The 18,966-nt window shown below is 36.1% G+C and overlaps 1 protein-coding gene and 1 long non-coding RNA gene across 2 annotated transcripts in view; both read right to left on the reverse strand.

Moving 5' to 3' along the window:
- The window catches only part of map3k20a (mitogen-activated protein kinase kinase kinase 20a), a 40,981-nt gene extending 23,852 nt beyond the window's left edge, over positions 1-17,129 (reverse strand). Inside the window, exons 1-10 of the mRNA XM_082176121.1 lie at positions 16,963-17,129; positions 12,912-13,102; positions 11,576-11,663; positions 9,708-9,809; positions 4,246-4,311; positions 4,112-4,140; positions 3,870-4,007; positions 1,990-2,076; positions 1,823-1,897; positions 90-196 (exon numbers count right to left, since the gene is read on the reverse strand). Of these exons, the coding sequence (XP_082032247.1) occupies positions 90-196; positions 1,823-1,897; positions 1,990-2,076; positions 3,870-4,007; positions 4,112-4,140; positions 4,246-4,311; positions 9,708-9,809; positions 11,576-11,663; positions 12,912-13,070 (851 nt within the window). The 5' untranslated portion in view covers positions 13,071-13,102; positions 16,963-17,129. The remainder of the gene's footprint in view (positions 1-89; positions 197-1,822; positions 1,898-1,989; positions 2,077-3,869; positions 4,008-4,111; positions 4,141-4,245; positions 4,312-9,707; positions 9,810-11,575; positions 11,664-12,911; positions 13,103-16,962) is intronic.
- Positions 11,782-12,031, reverse strand: LOC309503598. The gene is made up of 2 exons (XR_014207769.1): positions 11,991-12,031; positions 11,782-11,877 (listed from the first exon to the last, which is right to left on the reverse strand). It is a non-coding gene; the product is annotated as an uncharacterized lncRNA (long non-coding RNA).
- Positions 17,130-18,966: the final 1,837 nt, after the last annotated feature.

Consider the following 18,966-nt stretch of genomic DNA (forward strand, 5'->3'; position numbering starts at 1 on the left):
TACAGTGTGTGGTAAATCAGTCCTAGTGCAACGGCAGGAAAATGATATTGATATTTGCGCAGTATGTAATCATTAGTGTGTTAGTGTACCTCCACTCTGCTTTATTCTGCAGGAACGTGTTGCACTCGTCAGATAAATGACTGTCGTTCCACATGGACTCCAGCGTGGACAAGATGTGTTTGAACAGCGGCCTGTCCTACAACACAATCACAACATCTGCATTTAAAATTCAGATCTGATCAATAAAACACTACACCAATATCTCACAAGCACTCCCTAGTGAAAAAAACTTAAGCATACTTTTAAAAAGAGCACTTAATATGGAAATAATATACTTAAAAAATAATATACTTGTGCGCACTGCATGTAATGCTTTCGGACACTTCATTGAAAGTCAATTGTAATTACATTTATATTAAAAGCAACTTAAAGAGTTTTTTGGCCCACTTAAGTACATGTAGGACTTAAGTACATTTTTATGTGCAATTTCATAAGTACTCCAATTGCATTAGTTGAATGCATGACAAACATTTATGGTAAAATAAAATATACTTTAATGCCATTTCTATATTGAAGCTTGTATGTCATGTATTTACATGTAAATATATTTGTTATTACACATGTGTAATGATGAACTTGCAATTTAGTACTTTTAAAATATGTTATCTTTAAATGTAATACTGAATAACACACCACAGATACAATTATAATCAAGTCCTTTACATGTGCTTTAGTATGTTAGTCAACACATCAAAATAAGTGCACTTCTATAAAGTATGACAAAAGATTATTAAAACAACTTTTAATGTGACTATTGCAAATTGAATTTAAAAAACGTACTTAAATGTGTTATAAAAAACGTACTTAAATGTGTTAAGAAACAGTCATGAAAATGTCCAACTTTTAATTTAATACATTATCTGCAAGTACCGTTTCTTAAAAATGTACTTTTAATATACTACAAGTGCACATTCAATACAATTAAGTGCACTTCTTTTTCACAAGTACTTGAAAGGTTGAAACGGTTCATAAAGCAGCAGGTCGTGTGACACATTAACAGCTTTTTCATAAACGTTACATAAACGTTTGCAAGTTGTCATCAGTTTAATGCACTTTAGAAACGTCCATACGATACTTTTCAGAGTTGAACAACAGCTGTGTGTAGCTTAAATTGCAATCTGAGTGTTATGATTTGAGTATACGCATTTATTTGAGTATACTGGCACGCCCGCGCTCTGTGAGTGACAGGCGGATGTCAGCGCCAGCCAACATGAATTTATGAAGCTCACTTAAATGGGTGTGAGCGTTCAGAGGAGATGTGTTCAGTGAAACTGAGAGGGGAAAAAAAACAAGCCCTGACATGAGGCAGAGAAAATGAACTTTGATTGGATGAATTAAAAATGTCAGGATAAGAGACAGTCATATATTAATAAAGACAGCGGTTATTAATGTCCTAACCAAACAGCATGTCTTATCTATTATCCATGCATTAATGCATTGCACTTTAACGTGGAGCAAATACCAATCTACTTAAGCACTGCATAATTAATGTATTAGTAGTATAATGCAACATATTGCTAATGCTCTCCAATGTATGTCATTCTCAAGGTTTACTGTATGATTGCTATGCAGTGTCAAAACCATAACAATTTATACTGTATTTGCTAAATAAGATCTCACAGGATAATCACGCTGTGAAAGAGTTGATCCACCTTGTCTCATGTCGTTCCAAACCTGCATGACTGGGTTTGGTTTAGTCTGTGGTCATGATCTAGTATGTGACCTAATTTGCATTTCGAGGTAAACATGCATTTCTACTTACTTTTGGTTCCGTCACCCAGCAGCTTCTCATCAGACAGGCGAAACTGGCTGGGCAGCTACTGGGAATCGTCAACCTCTGTAAAACACACACGACACATGTCAAACATCCCCCATCAACCCGCCGAACACACCTCATCGGTGGCACAGCCAATCAGAACCTGCCGTCACCTCGTTCTTCTCCACCACCAGCCAGGCCACCTGCAGCCCCTCCAGGCCTTTGAAGGGAACTTCACGCGTCAACATCTCCCACAGGACCTGAAAGAAACATGCTTATAATTCACAGCTATATGAAAAAGAGAACTATCTGTGCCAACAGACCCAACTGAAGAAAAAAAAAATTCCCTAATTTGTTACAGCCAAATTTATTCGTTTTTCTCAAATTATATTTTGGTTCAAAACTTAAATATTGATTTAATATTAATACAAATATTTATTTTCCCAAAGATAATTTTCTAGTGTGGATGTGCTGGAGGAGACTTTACAGAGTGCTGGACTCTTGCATTGTCAATACAAGATCTGACCAAAAATTGATGCACCTCTTGATGGAAATAACATCACAACATTTATTTCCATCAAGACAGGGATCAATCTTTTTTTTTTTTTTTTTGGTCAAGATCTTGTATTGACAATGCAAGAGTCCAGCACTCTGTAAAGTCTCCTCCAGCACATCCCAAAGACAATGAATTTAAAGGGTTAGTTCACCCAAAAATGAAAATTAGCCCATGATGAACCAGCTGGATGTACATTATCCCTTACATATAAAACCGATTATGTTTGACTGAAAGAAGGAAGTAATATACACCTAGGATGGCTTGAGGGCGAGTAAATAATGAGATAATTTTCATTTTTGGGTGAACTAACTCTTTAAGGTCTGGACTCAGAGGAGACGATTCATGTGTGAAAATGATTCTTCATGCTCCTCACAACCATTCTTTCACAGTTTGAGCTTGATGAATCCATGATGAATCCTACATGGTTGTTTAAGAAATGAAAAGCTACACACTCTTAAGCATTTGCCTATACAGTATGTGTATGTTTCGAGTTTGGTGAACATATCTCATTCCGTTACAGCCATTTTAGTAAAAAAGGCCCCCACACTTCAAACGTTTTGGCTTCCCTTTACAACCGTGAATCGAAATTTCAACTTTTTTTTGGATAATTATTGATATTCATACGCCAGAGAGTATTTCTGCACTGGTTTGGTTCCGACTGGGTGAAAAACCTAGGACTAGTTTGCAAAAAAATAAATATATTTTGTCCGTCTTGATATAAGGCACTTATGGCGCTTTTCCATTACCAGTACCAGCTCAACTCGGCTCGGCTCGGCTCGGCTCGCTTTTCGCTCCGTTTTCCATTGCAGATAGTACCTCCACAATAGTACCTGGTCGTCATAGCGACGCCGCAGGAAACTGCCGTGACTTAATCTTTTACGCGAGACGCGCGAGACACACCCGCTACCCACACACACAGGACAATGGAGGAAATCGAGTGTATGCTGTTTTTGGATGTTTTTGTTTTTGCTGTTTTTTATTCAGGATACTCCGTCTGGCGCGTGCAATGATGACGCAGTGAATAGTGACGATTCTCTCTGACCAATTAGCAGCCTGCCGTGCTTTCACGTCACATTTTAGTATCGCCTCAGCTCGCTTAGAACCTCGCCGGAGGTGGTACGAGAAAAAGTACCTGGAAGCAGGTACAGGTACAACTTTTACACAGTGGAAAACCAAACAGAGCCGAGTCGAGTCGAGTCGAGGCGAGCTGGAACTGTGTAGTGGAAAAGCGCCATTAGTCTACGACAGACGGTCTACTCTAGGGGGTTATGAGCGGTTTCATATATTTGATCGCTATAGCGCCCCCTATTGGTCGATTAGGGTGATTTCCTGTCAATATCTCCCCAAATTGAGATCTACCATCTTGCCAAGTTTTAAGTCTCTAGGTCTGCATGATAAGTTTTACGGCAGAAGAATAATAATAGTGAATGGCACAGCCTTTTCACTTTTTTCAGTGCAAGTAGCTAGAAGCACCAGCGCTGACGTTCACACACTCACCACTCCGTAAGAGTAAGTGTCGCAGGTCTCAGACACAGGGAAGCTCTGGATGACTTCAGGGGCCATCCAGGGAAATGTGCCCACCAGAGACATGTGGGTGGTGTGAGAGTGAAACTTAGACGCCCCAAAATCACAGATCTGAGGAAACGGAGAGTTCGGTTAATCAGCAGACTTTTTCATGCAGAACTTATAACATATAGAGAACTTGATTCTGTTTGTATGAATAGACAGTGGTCATGTACCTTGGGTACTGAATCTGCAGTCAACACAACTGAAACGAAACACAAGGTCTTCAGGTCATTGAGACAGACAGTATTCAAGCACTCCTGAACTCAAATAAATATTTATACAACCTTTATTTCACAAAGTTACAAACCATTTCGGGACTTGAGGTCTCTGTGAATGACCGTGAACGGGGCCTCAGCGTGCAGATAGTGTATGCCTATGAGAGAAAACACAACATACAAGGAAACAAATTGTGAAAGACTATAATAAGATTTTGTTATTAGTCAATAGGGGCTTTCGCACAAGAGGAACCTTTTCATAGCTCCTTAGAACTAATGGCGGAAGTACCCACTTTTTGCAGTGTTTGCACCACAGGAACTGAGAACAATTTTAGTTCTACAAATTCAGATTTCCTACTGAATGCAACCAGGAAAATGGCCCTATGGGAACATGGGTGGCTAGTTCCTATAACTAAGTTCCTATAACTACCCGGTGTGAAAGGGGCTATTATTACACTGAAGGTCCTTGAAGAAGTACTTGAGTCAAAATAACAACATCTGTTGCTTCTCCCAATTGTCTGTGTGTATAAACAAACATGAAATGTGTTTACAGTACTGCGGTTACAATGGAGGACTAGAGGGGTTCATCGCAGAAATGTGAAGCTTGTACTTTTGTACACTGCCCTCAAAAGTTTGGAATTATTAGGTTTTTTAAAGCTTTTGAATGAAGTATTTTCTGCTCACCAAAGCTGTATGAAAAATACGGTAAAAACGTAACATTTTAAATATTATAAAAATTTTAAAGAAATGTTTTCTGTTGTGATATAGTTAGAAACGTAATTTATTCCCTTGATGGTAAAGTGTCACATGACTGGAGTAATCGCATCAAATTACAGGATTAAATTAGTTAGGCAGGAATACATTACATTTTTTTATATATTCACACAGAAAATAGTCATTTTAAATTGTAACTATATTTCACATTATTACTGTTTTCCTCTGTATTTTTGATCAAATAAATGCAATATTGGTAAGCATAAGAAAATACGTGCATAAACACGTATGATGTAATAGTGCGACAAACGACCGCCTCTGTAGAATCAAATCAACGCAAACTTCTACATCATCACGTCTTTGGCCCCGCCCACTGGCTCGAAGGAGTGAAGAGAGATACTTTATCAATGGACTAGAAATAACATTACTTTTCCAAAGGATCCTGATTCTAGGAAAGTTATTTATTTTCAACTATCTTAATGTCTCGGGAGAACATTATTTGTTTGTTTTGTACATTTCACTGTAGATTCTTTGGTAAATCAGTCACATTTCGGCGCAGGCTTTGCAAACAGACTTTTACTGTAAGATATCGACCCGTCAGTAATGCCACAACATTTAAGTAACCGTGTAAATTATAATGCCTGATCTGATCAGTGACTGATCAGTTTATTGGTGTTTATGCGTCTGTAATTCAAGCCAAACGATCAACTTCACATTGTTTCTCTTAGTAGCATGAAAATAATATTTGTAATAAATAATAAAACGTTTAAACTCATCCTCTTTCAACCATTTCCAGAGGTTGTTGAAAACACATTCGACCGGATTGCTTTCGTAGTGTAAACACTCATGTGGTCGAATGTGTTCAAACAGCCCCAAAACACCGTCTGCTCTCCGTCTACTGATCTAATGAGTAACATTATGGGAAGAGCTCTAGCCAGACGGGATTTAAACTGTTGGCTGAAGACCCAAGTTTGGTTTGGTTGGATTAAAACACCAGGTGTGAACGGGAATGTGTCTCCTCATGTACTTGTGATCCGAGCCACCAAAACACATCTTAATACCTGCTGTAAACAGGGCCTTATTCTGGACTCTCGCCAAAACTCCCATTATAATCAATGACGCTGTCTACACGCTTACATAATCTCTGCACTGATAGTTGTGATGAAAGCATTCGTGAGAGTGCTCAACAGTCATGTTTGTCATCAACTACAATGCTCATCGCTGCAACCTGTCATGCCATGGGAGTAGATGTAAATATAATGCTATGATCAACACTTTTCACAATTAGTTAATCTCGACATCTGTAAAAAGTAAAAACAAAGTAAAAGATTTCGAGAGAGTTTGACATGTAATACTTGTTTCTAGGGCTGCACGATGTATCGTTTTAGCATCGATATTGCGATGTGATGTGCGCGGTGTACGATGTCATGTTCAGGGATCGTAGTTGATCGGTTTCGGTTCGGAACGCATGTGATTCGCCGATTAAATTAAAAGTTTAACGATCATAGAGTGAAAGTTTATCATTTGCATGTGTTTTCTATCAGTCCTGTCAGTCTCTTTCTCTTTCTTTCGAGTTTGAACAGACATGTGCATGCAAAATGAAGTAAAAATGCCTGTCTCTGCGAGTATCCTCGTAAACACAGTCGGTTTTGTGTTGTAAACAGGGAAACGGATGCATATCCTGATTATGTGATTATATTGGGTCTGTGCATTTGTCTTAAAGTGACAGCAGCCTAATATACCCGCGGCTGTCAGTGTCGCCAATGTTAATCAAACAACAAAGAGAAACAGAAAATCACTTTTCTAGCTTTAACAAAGAATTTTTTTATTAATGAATTATATTAGTTATATTTCATTTATACAGTGAAGACTATGCAGTGTTATTTTACTTTATTTGACTATTTAATGTCTGTACCTGAATACAGTTCCTTTGTTTTGTTGTATTTATTAATGCTTGTAATTTGTTTATTATTTTGATATTAATTAATAAACGCACTCTCAGATGCACTCTCCTACAAAATCCCCCCAATCATGATTCATTTTTTACAAATAGAGCTATTCAAATCATCTGATGAATTGTTTTCATATTGGAATATATATTGGAGAAAACTAAATATTGCAATGTCAGTTCGTTTTTTTCCAATATCATGCAGTCCTACTTATTTAATATGCAAATATGTCAGCCAATCACAGCAGTGGGCGTTTGCACTGAAGTCTCACACAGACACGCCCTTTCAAACAGAGCGTTCAAATCAGAGGCTAAAATCAGGCTAGGAAATATGCCTATTATTTCTAAATTATGTGATGTAAAAATCACACTAACATTATAAGTGCACCTCAGTAAACACTATAAAATAATAATAAATAAACATGTTTATGACCCCTTTAATTTGTTTTTTAATTATTCCAAACTTTTGACCAGTGGTGTATTTATAATGCCCTTTTCCAGATAAACTTCTGGTTAAACATTATGCTTTCAGTTCTTGTCTGGTGTCGTTTGCTCCACTGAAACAGTGATTTATGAATACTTGAAAGTACATTTTCTACAGATTTTAAAGATTGAATGCAATTGCACAGACAAGATTAGTAACGGATTATATCACAGCAGTGTCATATTACCATGTGTAATGTTAATCCAAATACTGCAACATATTTTACACAAACATGTGAACGGAAATGTGCATTCTCAGCACCGCTGCAAGACGTGCACATATATAATGTAAACTGATCAGTTCGTTTCCTCTTACCAGGTCAGAGAAACAGCTGGAAGTTAGTTACAGTTAGATTAACTGTGTAATGTTTACAGCAAGCTCCCTCCCTGCTGGTCATAACTGGTTTAAGCTGGTCAAAGCGGTTTGTCTGCCTGCCAGAACAGCACCCAAAAACCTGGTCTCCCCTAAGTATGCATTGGTATGTTCCTGTCCTTATATCATTATATATGGTTATATTTTTGATATCACCATTTGTGCTAGGCTTCCACTGTAAATGTGTCTTTGTTTTACATTTAGAACATGTAGGCTCGGTTTCACAGACAGGGCTTAGATTAAAGAGTTAGTTCACCCAAAAATGAAAATTCTGTCAGTAATTACTCTCCCTCAAGTTGTTCCAACCCCGTAAGACTTGAGTTGAGTTCACGTAGTGTAACAGCGCAGCACTTCTGGGTCGTACGTTAGAACGTAGGCTCACTATTGGCCGACGCTGGTCATGTGTGTGATGCGTGTGATGCTGGCCAATAGTGAGCCTACGTTCTGACGTACGACCCAGAAGCGATGCGCTGTTAAACTACGTGAACTCCCTCAGAGGCCCATTTATGGAGTTAATATTGTGCCATAATTAAACAAACAAATCCAGCATTTTGCAAACTTGATCTGCTTTGCAAAGGAAAACTCAACTTGCAAACAAACAGAAAGCAATGTCCAAGTACAAAGGTCAATTTGAGCAAAAAATGCAGTGGAGTAACAAATATGTATTGTGTTTTACAAATATAAATAAATGAGCCTAGATAATATTTCACAAATAAATACAAACCATCCTAAAAATTGCATGTAACCTTTAAAACAAATACCAAATCTAGTGCATACAAATGCATATCTGTCTGTTATGATTGTGAGACACTTGACTTTTTATGAGATCTCTCGGCTCGATTTTCTCACAAATGTGTCCAGGCAGATTTTCTCACAAATGCGGTTGAGCAACTTCCTCTTCTAAACCAGTAGATGGCGCTAAACTAGAGGCTAATTTAGCGCTAGTCTCCCGGAGAAGCACTGATTTGAAACTTGCCTTTGCCTACAGCTGAGGAAAATGACCAGTGAACTGGTGTTTCTGTCTTACTTTATCTATAATTAACCTTATAAAGGTTTTCTTTTGTAAAATGTTTATTACATATCTAGACAGATTAGCACTTAGTAGCATTTCACTCTCTCTATGACAGGGGAATCTATAAGCTGAAACTCTGCCATTACATGTTGCTTTTTTACATTTTTGTAAAAACGTTACATTTACTGAACGAGTCCATTTCTTTCGTTCTCCATAAATGAATGAGAACATTTAATTTAATTGAAAGGAGGGTCCCACTTATTTATTTATTTAGTTGGAATTCAGTCAGCTTATGTCTCACAATCATAACAGACAGATATGCATTTGTATGCACTAGATTTGGTATTTGTTCAAAGGTTACATGCAATTTGTAGGATGGTTTGTATTTATTTGTGAAATATTATCTAGGCTCATTTATTTATATTTGTAAAACACAATACAAATTTGTTACTCCACTGCATTTTGTACCTGCACATTGCTTGTTTGTTTGCGAGTCGAGTTTTTCTTTGCAAAATGCTGGATTTGTTTGTTTAATTATGGCACAATATTAACTCCATACCCATACATGAGAAAATTAATAGTTGAATAAAGTTGTTATTTTTGTGTTTTTTTGCGCACAAAAAGTATTCTCGTCACTTGATAAACTTAAGGTTGAGCCACTGTAGTCACTTGGACTATTTTAACGATGTCTTTACTAACTTTCTAGGCCGACAGGGTTCAATTACAGAGAAGCCTATGGAGGAGTGATCCAGCTCTCAGATTTAATCAACAATATCTTAATTTGTGTTCTGAAGATGAACGAAGGTCTTACGGGGTTGGAACAACATGAGGGTGAGTGATTACTGACAGAATTTTCATTTTTGGGTGAACTATCCCTTTAAGCCAGGATTAGGTATATTTAAATTTGGACATTTAAGTAACTTTTATAAACATGCCTTTTAGTCTGGGACTAGGCTTAGGACTTGTCTGTGAAACCAGGGTCATCTTTCTTTTCAGTTTATGAGTGTGTGCATGTATATAATACCTTTAGCGATGTCCATGGCCCAGGTCATAATCTGCTTCATACTGATGCCTTCACTTTCGGCACTGGACAGATAGTCAAACAGAGATCCACGACTGGCATACTCTACCATAAAACACACACACACACATACAAATTAAAATACAAATCTGTCGTATTGGGCAGCGGTGCACTACTGGTGTTAGCTGTCATCAAGTACTGTGATATAATACTTGCAGTGAAATTCACAATATCCTGTTTCTGATCTCAAACACTCAATGACATCATCTAAATACACTGGAACATGCAAACACCACAGAACCCCCTTATATACACAAACACTGGCATCTACGTACAAGAGGAAACACAACTGTAACGTCATTTATTTGCATGGCGTAGTACTTGTTTAAGGGCGACGGGTAAAACGATTAATTGAAAAATTGTTTCGAACTCTGACAGCCCTTTTTGCTGAAAAACAAACATATGAGTGCTAAGCTATGGACTCTGACCCCGTTTCAAGACACACCTTATTTAGTTATTTGAGATTAAGATGCCTCATTCAACCCTACTGATACATGTGACTAACATGAGGAAATATGATTTTTAATAAGTATGTTATTTTTTACATTTTTAGATTTTTTTTAAGTATTAAAAAGTGTTCCCAAAAGAATGTGAAGTGTCCAAATACAGACACATACCACTGGCATACGAGTGCAGTCGAGTCTGCTAATATTCATGAACACTGTATGTTTAGCTTAGGTTTAGGTCACTGTGAGCACACATCATATAATGGTCAGATTATCAGTGTCAAACAGAGATACATACACAGGGGAAATTAATAACCTCGCTGACAAAGGTGAGCTGGTCATAAACGTCACCTTCACCTTCTCTTATTATATTTACTTTTCATAAAGAGAGACTCAATGGTCTCTCAATACTGCAGACCATAGACTCTTTGCACAGCACTTTATGATCTTTTACAATCACTGCATCTTCATTTGAGTCTCGCTCAGCACAGCAGAAGCAGAAGTAGACTAACACACCGCGTCTCGTTACAGACAGAGGTCTGATTAATCCGTGATTAATCAAAAATGTAATATTTTCAATACAGTACACATGGACAAAAAAATCTTTGATAGATAACGTTTATATTTGCACTTCTGTAGTCTGATTTATCCCAGTAATTAAGAATCAGCGGAATAATAATAAAAACATATGTATGTGTGTATATATATATATATATATATATATATATATATACATACATACTACATACATATGTTTTTATTATTATTTTTATTTTTATTATTTATAAAAAAATATATATATATATATTCAATCAAATTACAAGAACACTTGTTCTGCAAATTGACTGGTAATCTGGCAGATCATTTTATTAAAGTGGAAAATATCATTATGTGAATTCACAAACTGGAGACCAATGGATATTTGTTTATTGTTGTTATTTGCTTATTATAAACCAAAAGCAAATGAAACTGGTCTGAGATAAACAGAGAAACGAGCATTTCCTGAAGGAAGTACCAGTGCTTGCAAGTCAAGAACAAATAGCAAGAACAAATAATTAGACAGTGATATATGGGTATTAATATGTAATATAGATTGATAAATAGATGCAAGGAAGATCTATCACAATTTATTATGCAAATGAAAACAATTACATTATTTTCCAACTTCAATCTTACATTTTTTAAAGTATGATATAGAAAAGAATAAATGCTGAAAATAAGTATTAATTATAAAAAATAAAAAAATAAACCTAAAGCTAAAATGATCTATGAAGCAAAGTTTGAATGGAGTCTGTGTGGAGAATAATAAAAATAGAGCGTTGAGTAGCCTTGCAAACACTGTAATAAATGTCCTGTTTTACTGACCTGTAACAATTCCATAGTTGGGAGCTTCCAGGATCGCTCCATAAAACTGGATAATGTTTCGATGACTGAGAACACTTAAAATATCTGCCTGCAAATACAGCCAGCACAAAGAATTAAAGCATGACAATACGCTACAGATTCATAATGCAGATTCAATATGTGCATTCTTTATTAATATTATACAAGAAATGTCCATTACAATTAATGGTAACACTTTATCTTAAGGTGACATAGTTACACATTACTACATGTACTTACTATAGTAATAACGGTAAATTATGCATAACTAAAAGTGACTAACCCTAAAACAAACCCTAACCTTAACCCTATAGTAAGGACATGTAGATAATTATATTGCCTCGTACTTATTTAAGTAAGTACAATGTAACTACATCACCTTAAAATAAAGGGTTACACTTTATTTGGTAACACTTTATTTTACAGTGTCCTTGTTACATATGTTACATTTACTACTTACCATAATAATAACAGTAAATTATGCATAATTACATGCAACTAACCCTCAACCAAACCCTAATCCTACCCTAACCCAATAGTAAGTACATGTAGTTGCTTAATATTACTCAGTACTTAAATATATAACTACACTGTAACAATGACACCTTAAAATAAAGTGTAACCCTTATATTAAGTAACTACATGTACTTACTATAAGGTTAGGGTTTGGTTGAGGGTTAGTTGCATGTACTTATGCATAATTTACTGTTATTACTATAGTAAGTGCATGTAACATATGTAACAAGGACACTGTAAAATAAAGTGTAACCCAAATGATTTAATCAGCACAACAATTTAAGTGAAAAGCTGACTTAAAAAGTCTGGAATATGAAGTGAATCAGATGAATTTGAAGTTTTATTAAACTGCTGATGATACATTACATTTGTGTGATTTTACTAACTTTTTAAGCGGTTAGTTCCTCCATCAAATTATAATTTTTAATGTAATTTCCCCCCCCCCCCCCCCCGACCAAATGGTCCCATCCCAAACATTACCAGAGCCATTATGCTCGAAAATCACTACATGCGAAGAACAAAGACAACAATGAATCCAGCACTTAAAAGTAAATACACTTCACCCCAAAGACAAACACTGCACTCAGCTGAAACTAATATGACTTAATTATGTGACAATTTTCTCTTAAAGACATAGTCTATGAATTTCAGTTCACAAAAGACGCTGTGCGAGCGTAGAGTAGAGAGGAGGCGTAACCGCGCTGGTCGGACTGGAGTCGACACACAGAGAGGCAATTAAAATGATTATCACACTGACAATTAAAGCATGTGTATGAAAAGCCCGGGCGACTCTCACTCCCACCTCGTTTTCAATCTTCAGAAGCTTTTTCACCGCCACCTCTTTATCCTGCGAGAGCCAGCGGGCGCGATACACGCTCCCGAAGCTCCCGCCGCCACAGTTCTCGTAGAAGAGGATGTCATCGGATTTGATTTGCACAAAGGAGCCGCCCAGAGATGCCATAGCATAGTGGCACTTAGAAACACGCGTCTCTCCTGAAGAACCAAGAAAAGAGGAGAGGATGAGAGGAGAACGAGGGACGAGATGTTGTGATTTCATCTGGCACTGAGAGAACTGCTCACTTCTACTTTAATCGACACACACACACACACACACACACACACACACGCACAGGCAGGTGTGAACGTAATGTTTGAGTGTATGATCAACAAGTGTACTGACAATGCATCGTTGGACTCATACTGTAACATACTCAATCAGACCACATGATGATCCACACACTCATACTGATCTGGGATCAGCTGACAGCAGAAGTGTAGACCATACCAGCATGCGTACTTTTGTGGAAAGGAAGTGCGCTTCGTTTTACTGAATGCACACTTGTTGTGTACTTCAAATCTTACATCTATATTTATTTTTATTATATTTAAATTTTAAGCCTACTTGTACATAATATATTATATAAATTAAATAAAAGGCCACTCAATAATCAAGGCCACGCGATTATGCTTCTTAACACACTTAAGTAGATTTAAAAAGTGCACTTTGTAATAATGTTAAATTAAAAGTTTTATTTTAAAGTAAACTTTAAATCATTATGTTTTAATAATCGTTTGTTGTGATTTAAAGATGACTAGCACACTAAAAGTATAATTTTAACTGTTTTACTGTTTATGTGTATGTGTTATTCAAATTTACATTTAAAGTTAATATATTTTAAATGTACTTAAAAGGGGTGGTTGAGTATGATTTCACTTTTGTAACTTTAGTTAGTGTGTAATGTTGCTGTTTGAGCATCAACAACATCTGCAAAGTTACGATGCTCAAACTTCAAAGCAAAGGGAGATATTTGCTTTTAAAGAAATAGTTTTTTAAGGACTACAACAAACCTGACATCACTAACCCTAGAATTGACATAAATCCCGCCACCGTGAACACACAACAAAGAGGGTGAGTCCATGTTGAAAATAGGATTTGCTAACACATGAGCTCTTGAAGCTCCGCCCCCTGTGCCGGGAGCACTAGCTCATTTGCATTTAAAGGGACACACACAAAACGACGCGTTTTTGCTCACCCTCAAAAAGGGACAATTTTAACATGCTATATAAAAATATCTGTGGGGTATTTTGAGCTAAAACTTCACATACACACTCTGGGGACATCAGACTTATTTTACATCTTGCAAAAAGGGGCATTATACCGCTCCTTTAAAGTATATGTGTGCTGGGTACATTGTAGCCCACCAAACGCCCCATGTGTAGTCCTGTACAGTGAGGACAGCACTTACAATGGGAATAGGCTGATTCAGCTGTTTGTTTGTTTCTCCGTCTCTCATGTTTGTGTACCGTTACACCCCTATATCATATAATGTCGTGAGGGTGAACTCCAATAAAGACTTGATCAATAAAATGCATATAAAATGCACTCTTTCTGTAAAACCTTCAATTTCCCCAAAAAAGAAAGAAAAATAACTTGTGTTTGAGCTCATAAAGTTTCACACTTTCAGTGGAGTAATTATGGTTTTTAGAGGGCTGCGTGGGACAGCTGGGGTGCACAGCGGGTCTGAGCTTCGCGCTCACAGAGGGACGCCGCGGCTCTTGGGCGGTTTGGGGCCATTTGTGTTATATTTAGCAGAGCAGGAATCAGATCACCTCACCGGTGCTTCAAGCACACAGGAAAGAAAGAGACAAGTGAATATATATATACATATACCTCCAATAAAAACTAACATGGCCACATCTTCATAAATACAGTGGCTCCAAAATGGTTTACAATCACACATAAAACGTGTGAATAATTGAATTAGATACAAAATATCAAAGGAAGCGTCATCAAATGCGGCAGGAGCTTTTCTCCCCTTGTGGAAAAGGTGTAGACTTTAGCATACTTTTAGAAAGACTACTTATTAAAGAAATAATAATATACTTATAAAGAATATACATAAGTGCAAAATGAATGCAATGTTTTCGTACACTTGATTGCATTATTGCAATTAAATGAAAATGTATTATCGATTATATTAAATGCAATGATGTGTATTTAATGCATTTATCTGGACTTAACAGAGTGTGTTTTTTTACCCTCTTAAGTATAGGACTTAAGTGCATCTGTGTGTGTCATTTCATTAATTTCATGTAATTACTTCTATTGTCTTTGAAATATGGTTAAAGTGTCCTGCTGAATGCATGACAAGCATTTATGGTCAACTAGAATATACTTTTAATGTAATTCTATTAAAACTTGTATGTCATGTATTTAAATATATTTGTAATTACACATTTGTAATGATGAAATTTAGTACATTTAAAATATATTAACTTTGAATAACACACTACAGTTAAAATGATAATCAAGTACTTTTCATGTGCTTTTGTATGTTAGTCAACACATCAAAATAAGTGCACTTCTATTAAGCATGACAAAAGATGATTAAAACATTAAGATGTACTTCAGTGTATTAAGAAATATACTTATGAAATAAGTTAAGTAGCCTATACTTAAATGGCCTTTTAATTCATAAATATTATATTATCTGCAAGTTGTTTTGTTTTTTAAATAAACACGTTGGAGTTGAAGTACAACTACAAGTGTGCAAAGCACATTTATAGTGCACTTCTTTTTCACAAGGGTCTTCACTAACTTTTCTTCCTCACTTATGCTCAATGTCTTTTAATCAGCTGGTGTTTTGGTGATTGTTAGTGGATGTATGAAGTCAATTCTCCTCAAGTTCACACAGGTGTGCTAACCACAGGTGTAGAGAATCACATAAAAAATGCAGATGATCAACTTACACTGATAACCACAAAGAGTCACTATTTCTCTGCATTGTCAACAATATAATCATTGTTTCATAACTGCTATATCACTTCAAACCTAAGAACGTCCTGTTTGTGAAATGTTTTCCTTGACAAGTCTGATTGTGTTATCAACTTGTTATTGACACTTGCCTTGATATTCTGTAGCTGATGCAAAGACATTCATTTATTTTCATGTATAAATTAAATGTCCAAATACTTTTGGAGATTGCTGTATTTATTATCTGATTCTGAAAACCTCTCTGCATTTCAATGCTTGTGCAATATTTCCTCATTAAATTATGAACCAATAGGATCACAGCAACATTCCCGCATACATTTCCAGGCACATGCACTGGAACAGAAAGTAAAACCAGCAGAATAACTGGGATTTTTCTCATTCACCCAGTGAAGGCCTGTGTATTCACACAATAGAGCATGCAGAGGACAGCAGAATGACTTTCACCCCGGATGAACAAAAATTCAGTCAGTTCACTGAAACAATATAAGGTGATAACAGGGCTGCTCCCCTTTCTGACAATCGTTTTAGTTATGAGGCAGCATTTATGGAATATGGATGTAATAAATGCATTATTGTGTTATAATTACAATGTAAGCACATATATAACACCATTGAAGTCCTTTGAAGCATCATGTCAAAAGCATGAATATCTGATAGGCCTGTCTTCAATGTTCTGGTACCATAGTAGGCCTACTTTTTGTAAAGGATACAACATGTTATATTTAGTGCAAAACATATAACGTGCCCTATATTCGTTTTTCTATTACAGCAAACAGCAACATTTTACATAAACCTGGCTCTAAACCAAAACCACACGTGCTTTGGTTATTCAGACTTTAAGGTTAAAAAGCAAGATAAAACAATTTTGCACAAATTACTCATTAATAAGTGATCATTTCATCATAAACTTTCCCTGTCTGTGATGTGGATGATCCAGGAACATGTCCAGACAGATCCATGAGCTACAGTATGAGCACTGATCCACATCTCACAGTTATCACCTGTTATTACTAACGTTACAGTGTAACCATGAGAAAAACAAACAGACACAAACACACAAACACACACGTAACGTTACCCGCTCTCCTGTATTCTCGGTCAGTCTTCCCGGGAGAGAAGGACAGCAGTCAAGAAGTTCTTGCGAACACTTGTGACTCAGTGTCAGATATTTCCAGTCAGTGTCCGATCCGGTGATTTCACGTGTAACAACTTCTTCCTGATCAGAGCTGCCCAGATCAGTGACGCACATCAGTGGAGAGAAACAGCGCCACCGGGCGGAGAGACACGGTCCTGCAAACTCTTCATTACAACCGGTGTCCTGACATTCCATCCTACCCGTCAGTTCTACCCTCGAAGTCCACCCGGCTGCAGCCTGCAGATAGGGGCGGGGCTACACCTGGGGCGGGGGCTGCACGCCCATAACGCTTCTCATTGGTTAGTGGCACAGTAATGACGTCGACGCCACGGTAAACAGGAAATGCGGTTGAAAACAATGCTTATGACTTACAGGTGAAACTCGAAAAATGTGAATATCGTGCAAAAGTTCGTGTATTTCAGTCATTCAAATTAAAAGGTGAAACTAATATATTTAGTATATATAACTATATACATATGCATGGTTATACTTTTCAGAGGGCCGACATTTCTGTATTTAATTTTTTTTATTGATATTCATGTAGGCTAATATTCTCATTTTCTGAGATTTTGAATTTGGGGTTTTCATAATCTGTAAGCCATAATCGTCAAAATTATAACTTTTGCACGATATTCTAATTTTTCGAGTTTCACCTGTATACATGGTACTAAAACAAAACTTTGAATCTGTTAATTACTTATATCTGGTAATAATATATAGTATTATAAATATTGTTATTTTTTGGGGGAAAACGTTTCATGATTTACGTTTCCAAGCAATAATCCAGTTACTTATTTTGTCTTGTCACATTGCAATGTCAACAAACTTAGTTTCAAGTTATTTTTATTCATTTTAATGTTATTTCAGTATTACAGTTACAAGAATTAACATTTAACTATTAACATTTAAATAAAAGTAGAATATTTTCAGCAAGTCTCAATATGTTATTAAAATGTATAAATTATGGATTTACTTGATAATGAAAAGATTTATAGTTAAAATACCAGCATTGTTTGTATATGAATAACATGCCAAGACAATTGTTATTGTTATTTATTTCGGTATCAAACGGTTTAATTAGTTCTGATAAAGATAGGTGAAACTTTACATATACATTTCTCTGTACATATACATATCTGTTTGTACAAATTAATTAGATTTTTGTACATATACATCTGTGGTTAGACATTAACATCCTTGACACACTTTCCTCAATCTCCTTTCCCCAGTTCACGTCACCTGTAACCAAAAACACACAAAACAGAACCTTTTCATACGCACATCTAAGATCATGTTAGCCATGATACTGCTTTAGAAAATGCAAGATTCCTTTAAAAACAGCCAACCTTACACCCATGAGGCCTTAAGCCGCACACATTTAAACTTTAACACACTTGTTTGCCTTTTGTGCCTAAAATGATAGCAGAGAATACAAGTCAAAATATACATGGTAAGAGAAGTAAAAATGTCTTATTAAATGTCTCATTCATTCTTTTCAGTATGCCTCATTTGCCTTTTTCTTGGCCGTCTTTCTTCATCAGACCTGTAATGTAAAGTAGTAAAGGTATGTGAAATGCACAGGGTTTGTACACATTTCTACCAATAAATTTAAATTACTTTTCCATGACTTTTAGGCAAATTTTCATGATCTAACCTAACGTTCCATGAACCGTCTGTGTATACATGTAAAAAAAGAAGAAAAATGTCATGTTCAAATGTAAAAAATCACAGTGTATCTTAACTAATTAAATTTTAGTAGATCATAGTTGATCATAACTAGAGAGGAAATGATGAGATGATTAAAGTGACCAAAATGATCACGGTTATCACAGAATCCTGTTCAAAAAGTACTAATACTACAGAATGAAGTCAATTCAACAAGTTTTATGTCGAAAAACAGCAAATAACAAATTGATTAGCATCAATATGCACTTTTTGTTTACGTAA

The sequence above is a fragment of the Leuciscus leuciscus genome (genome assembly GCF_965113295.1).
Source record: "Leuciscus leuciscus genome assembly, chromosome: 7".
NCBI lineage: Eukaryota > Metazoa > Chordata > Actinopteri > Cypriniformes > Leuciscidae > Leuciscus > Leuciscus leuciscus.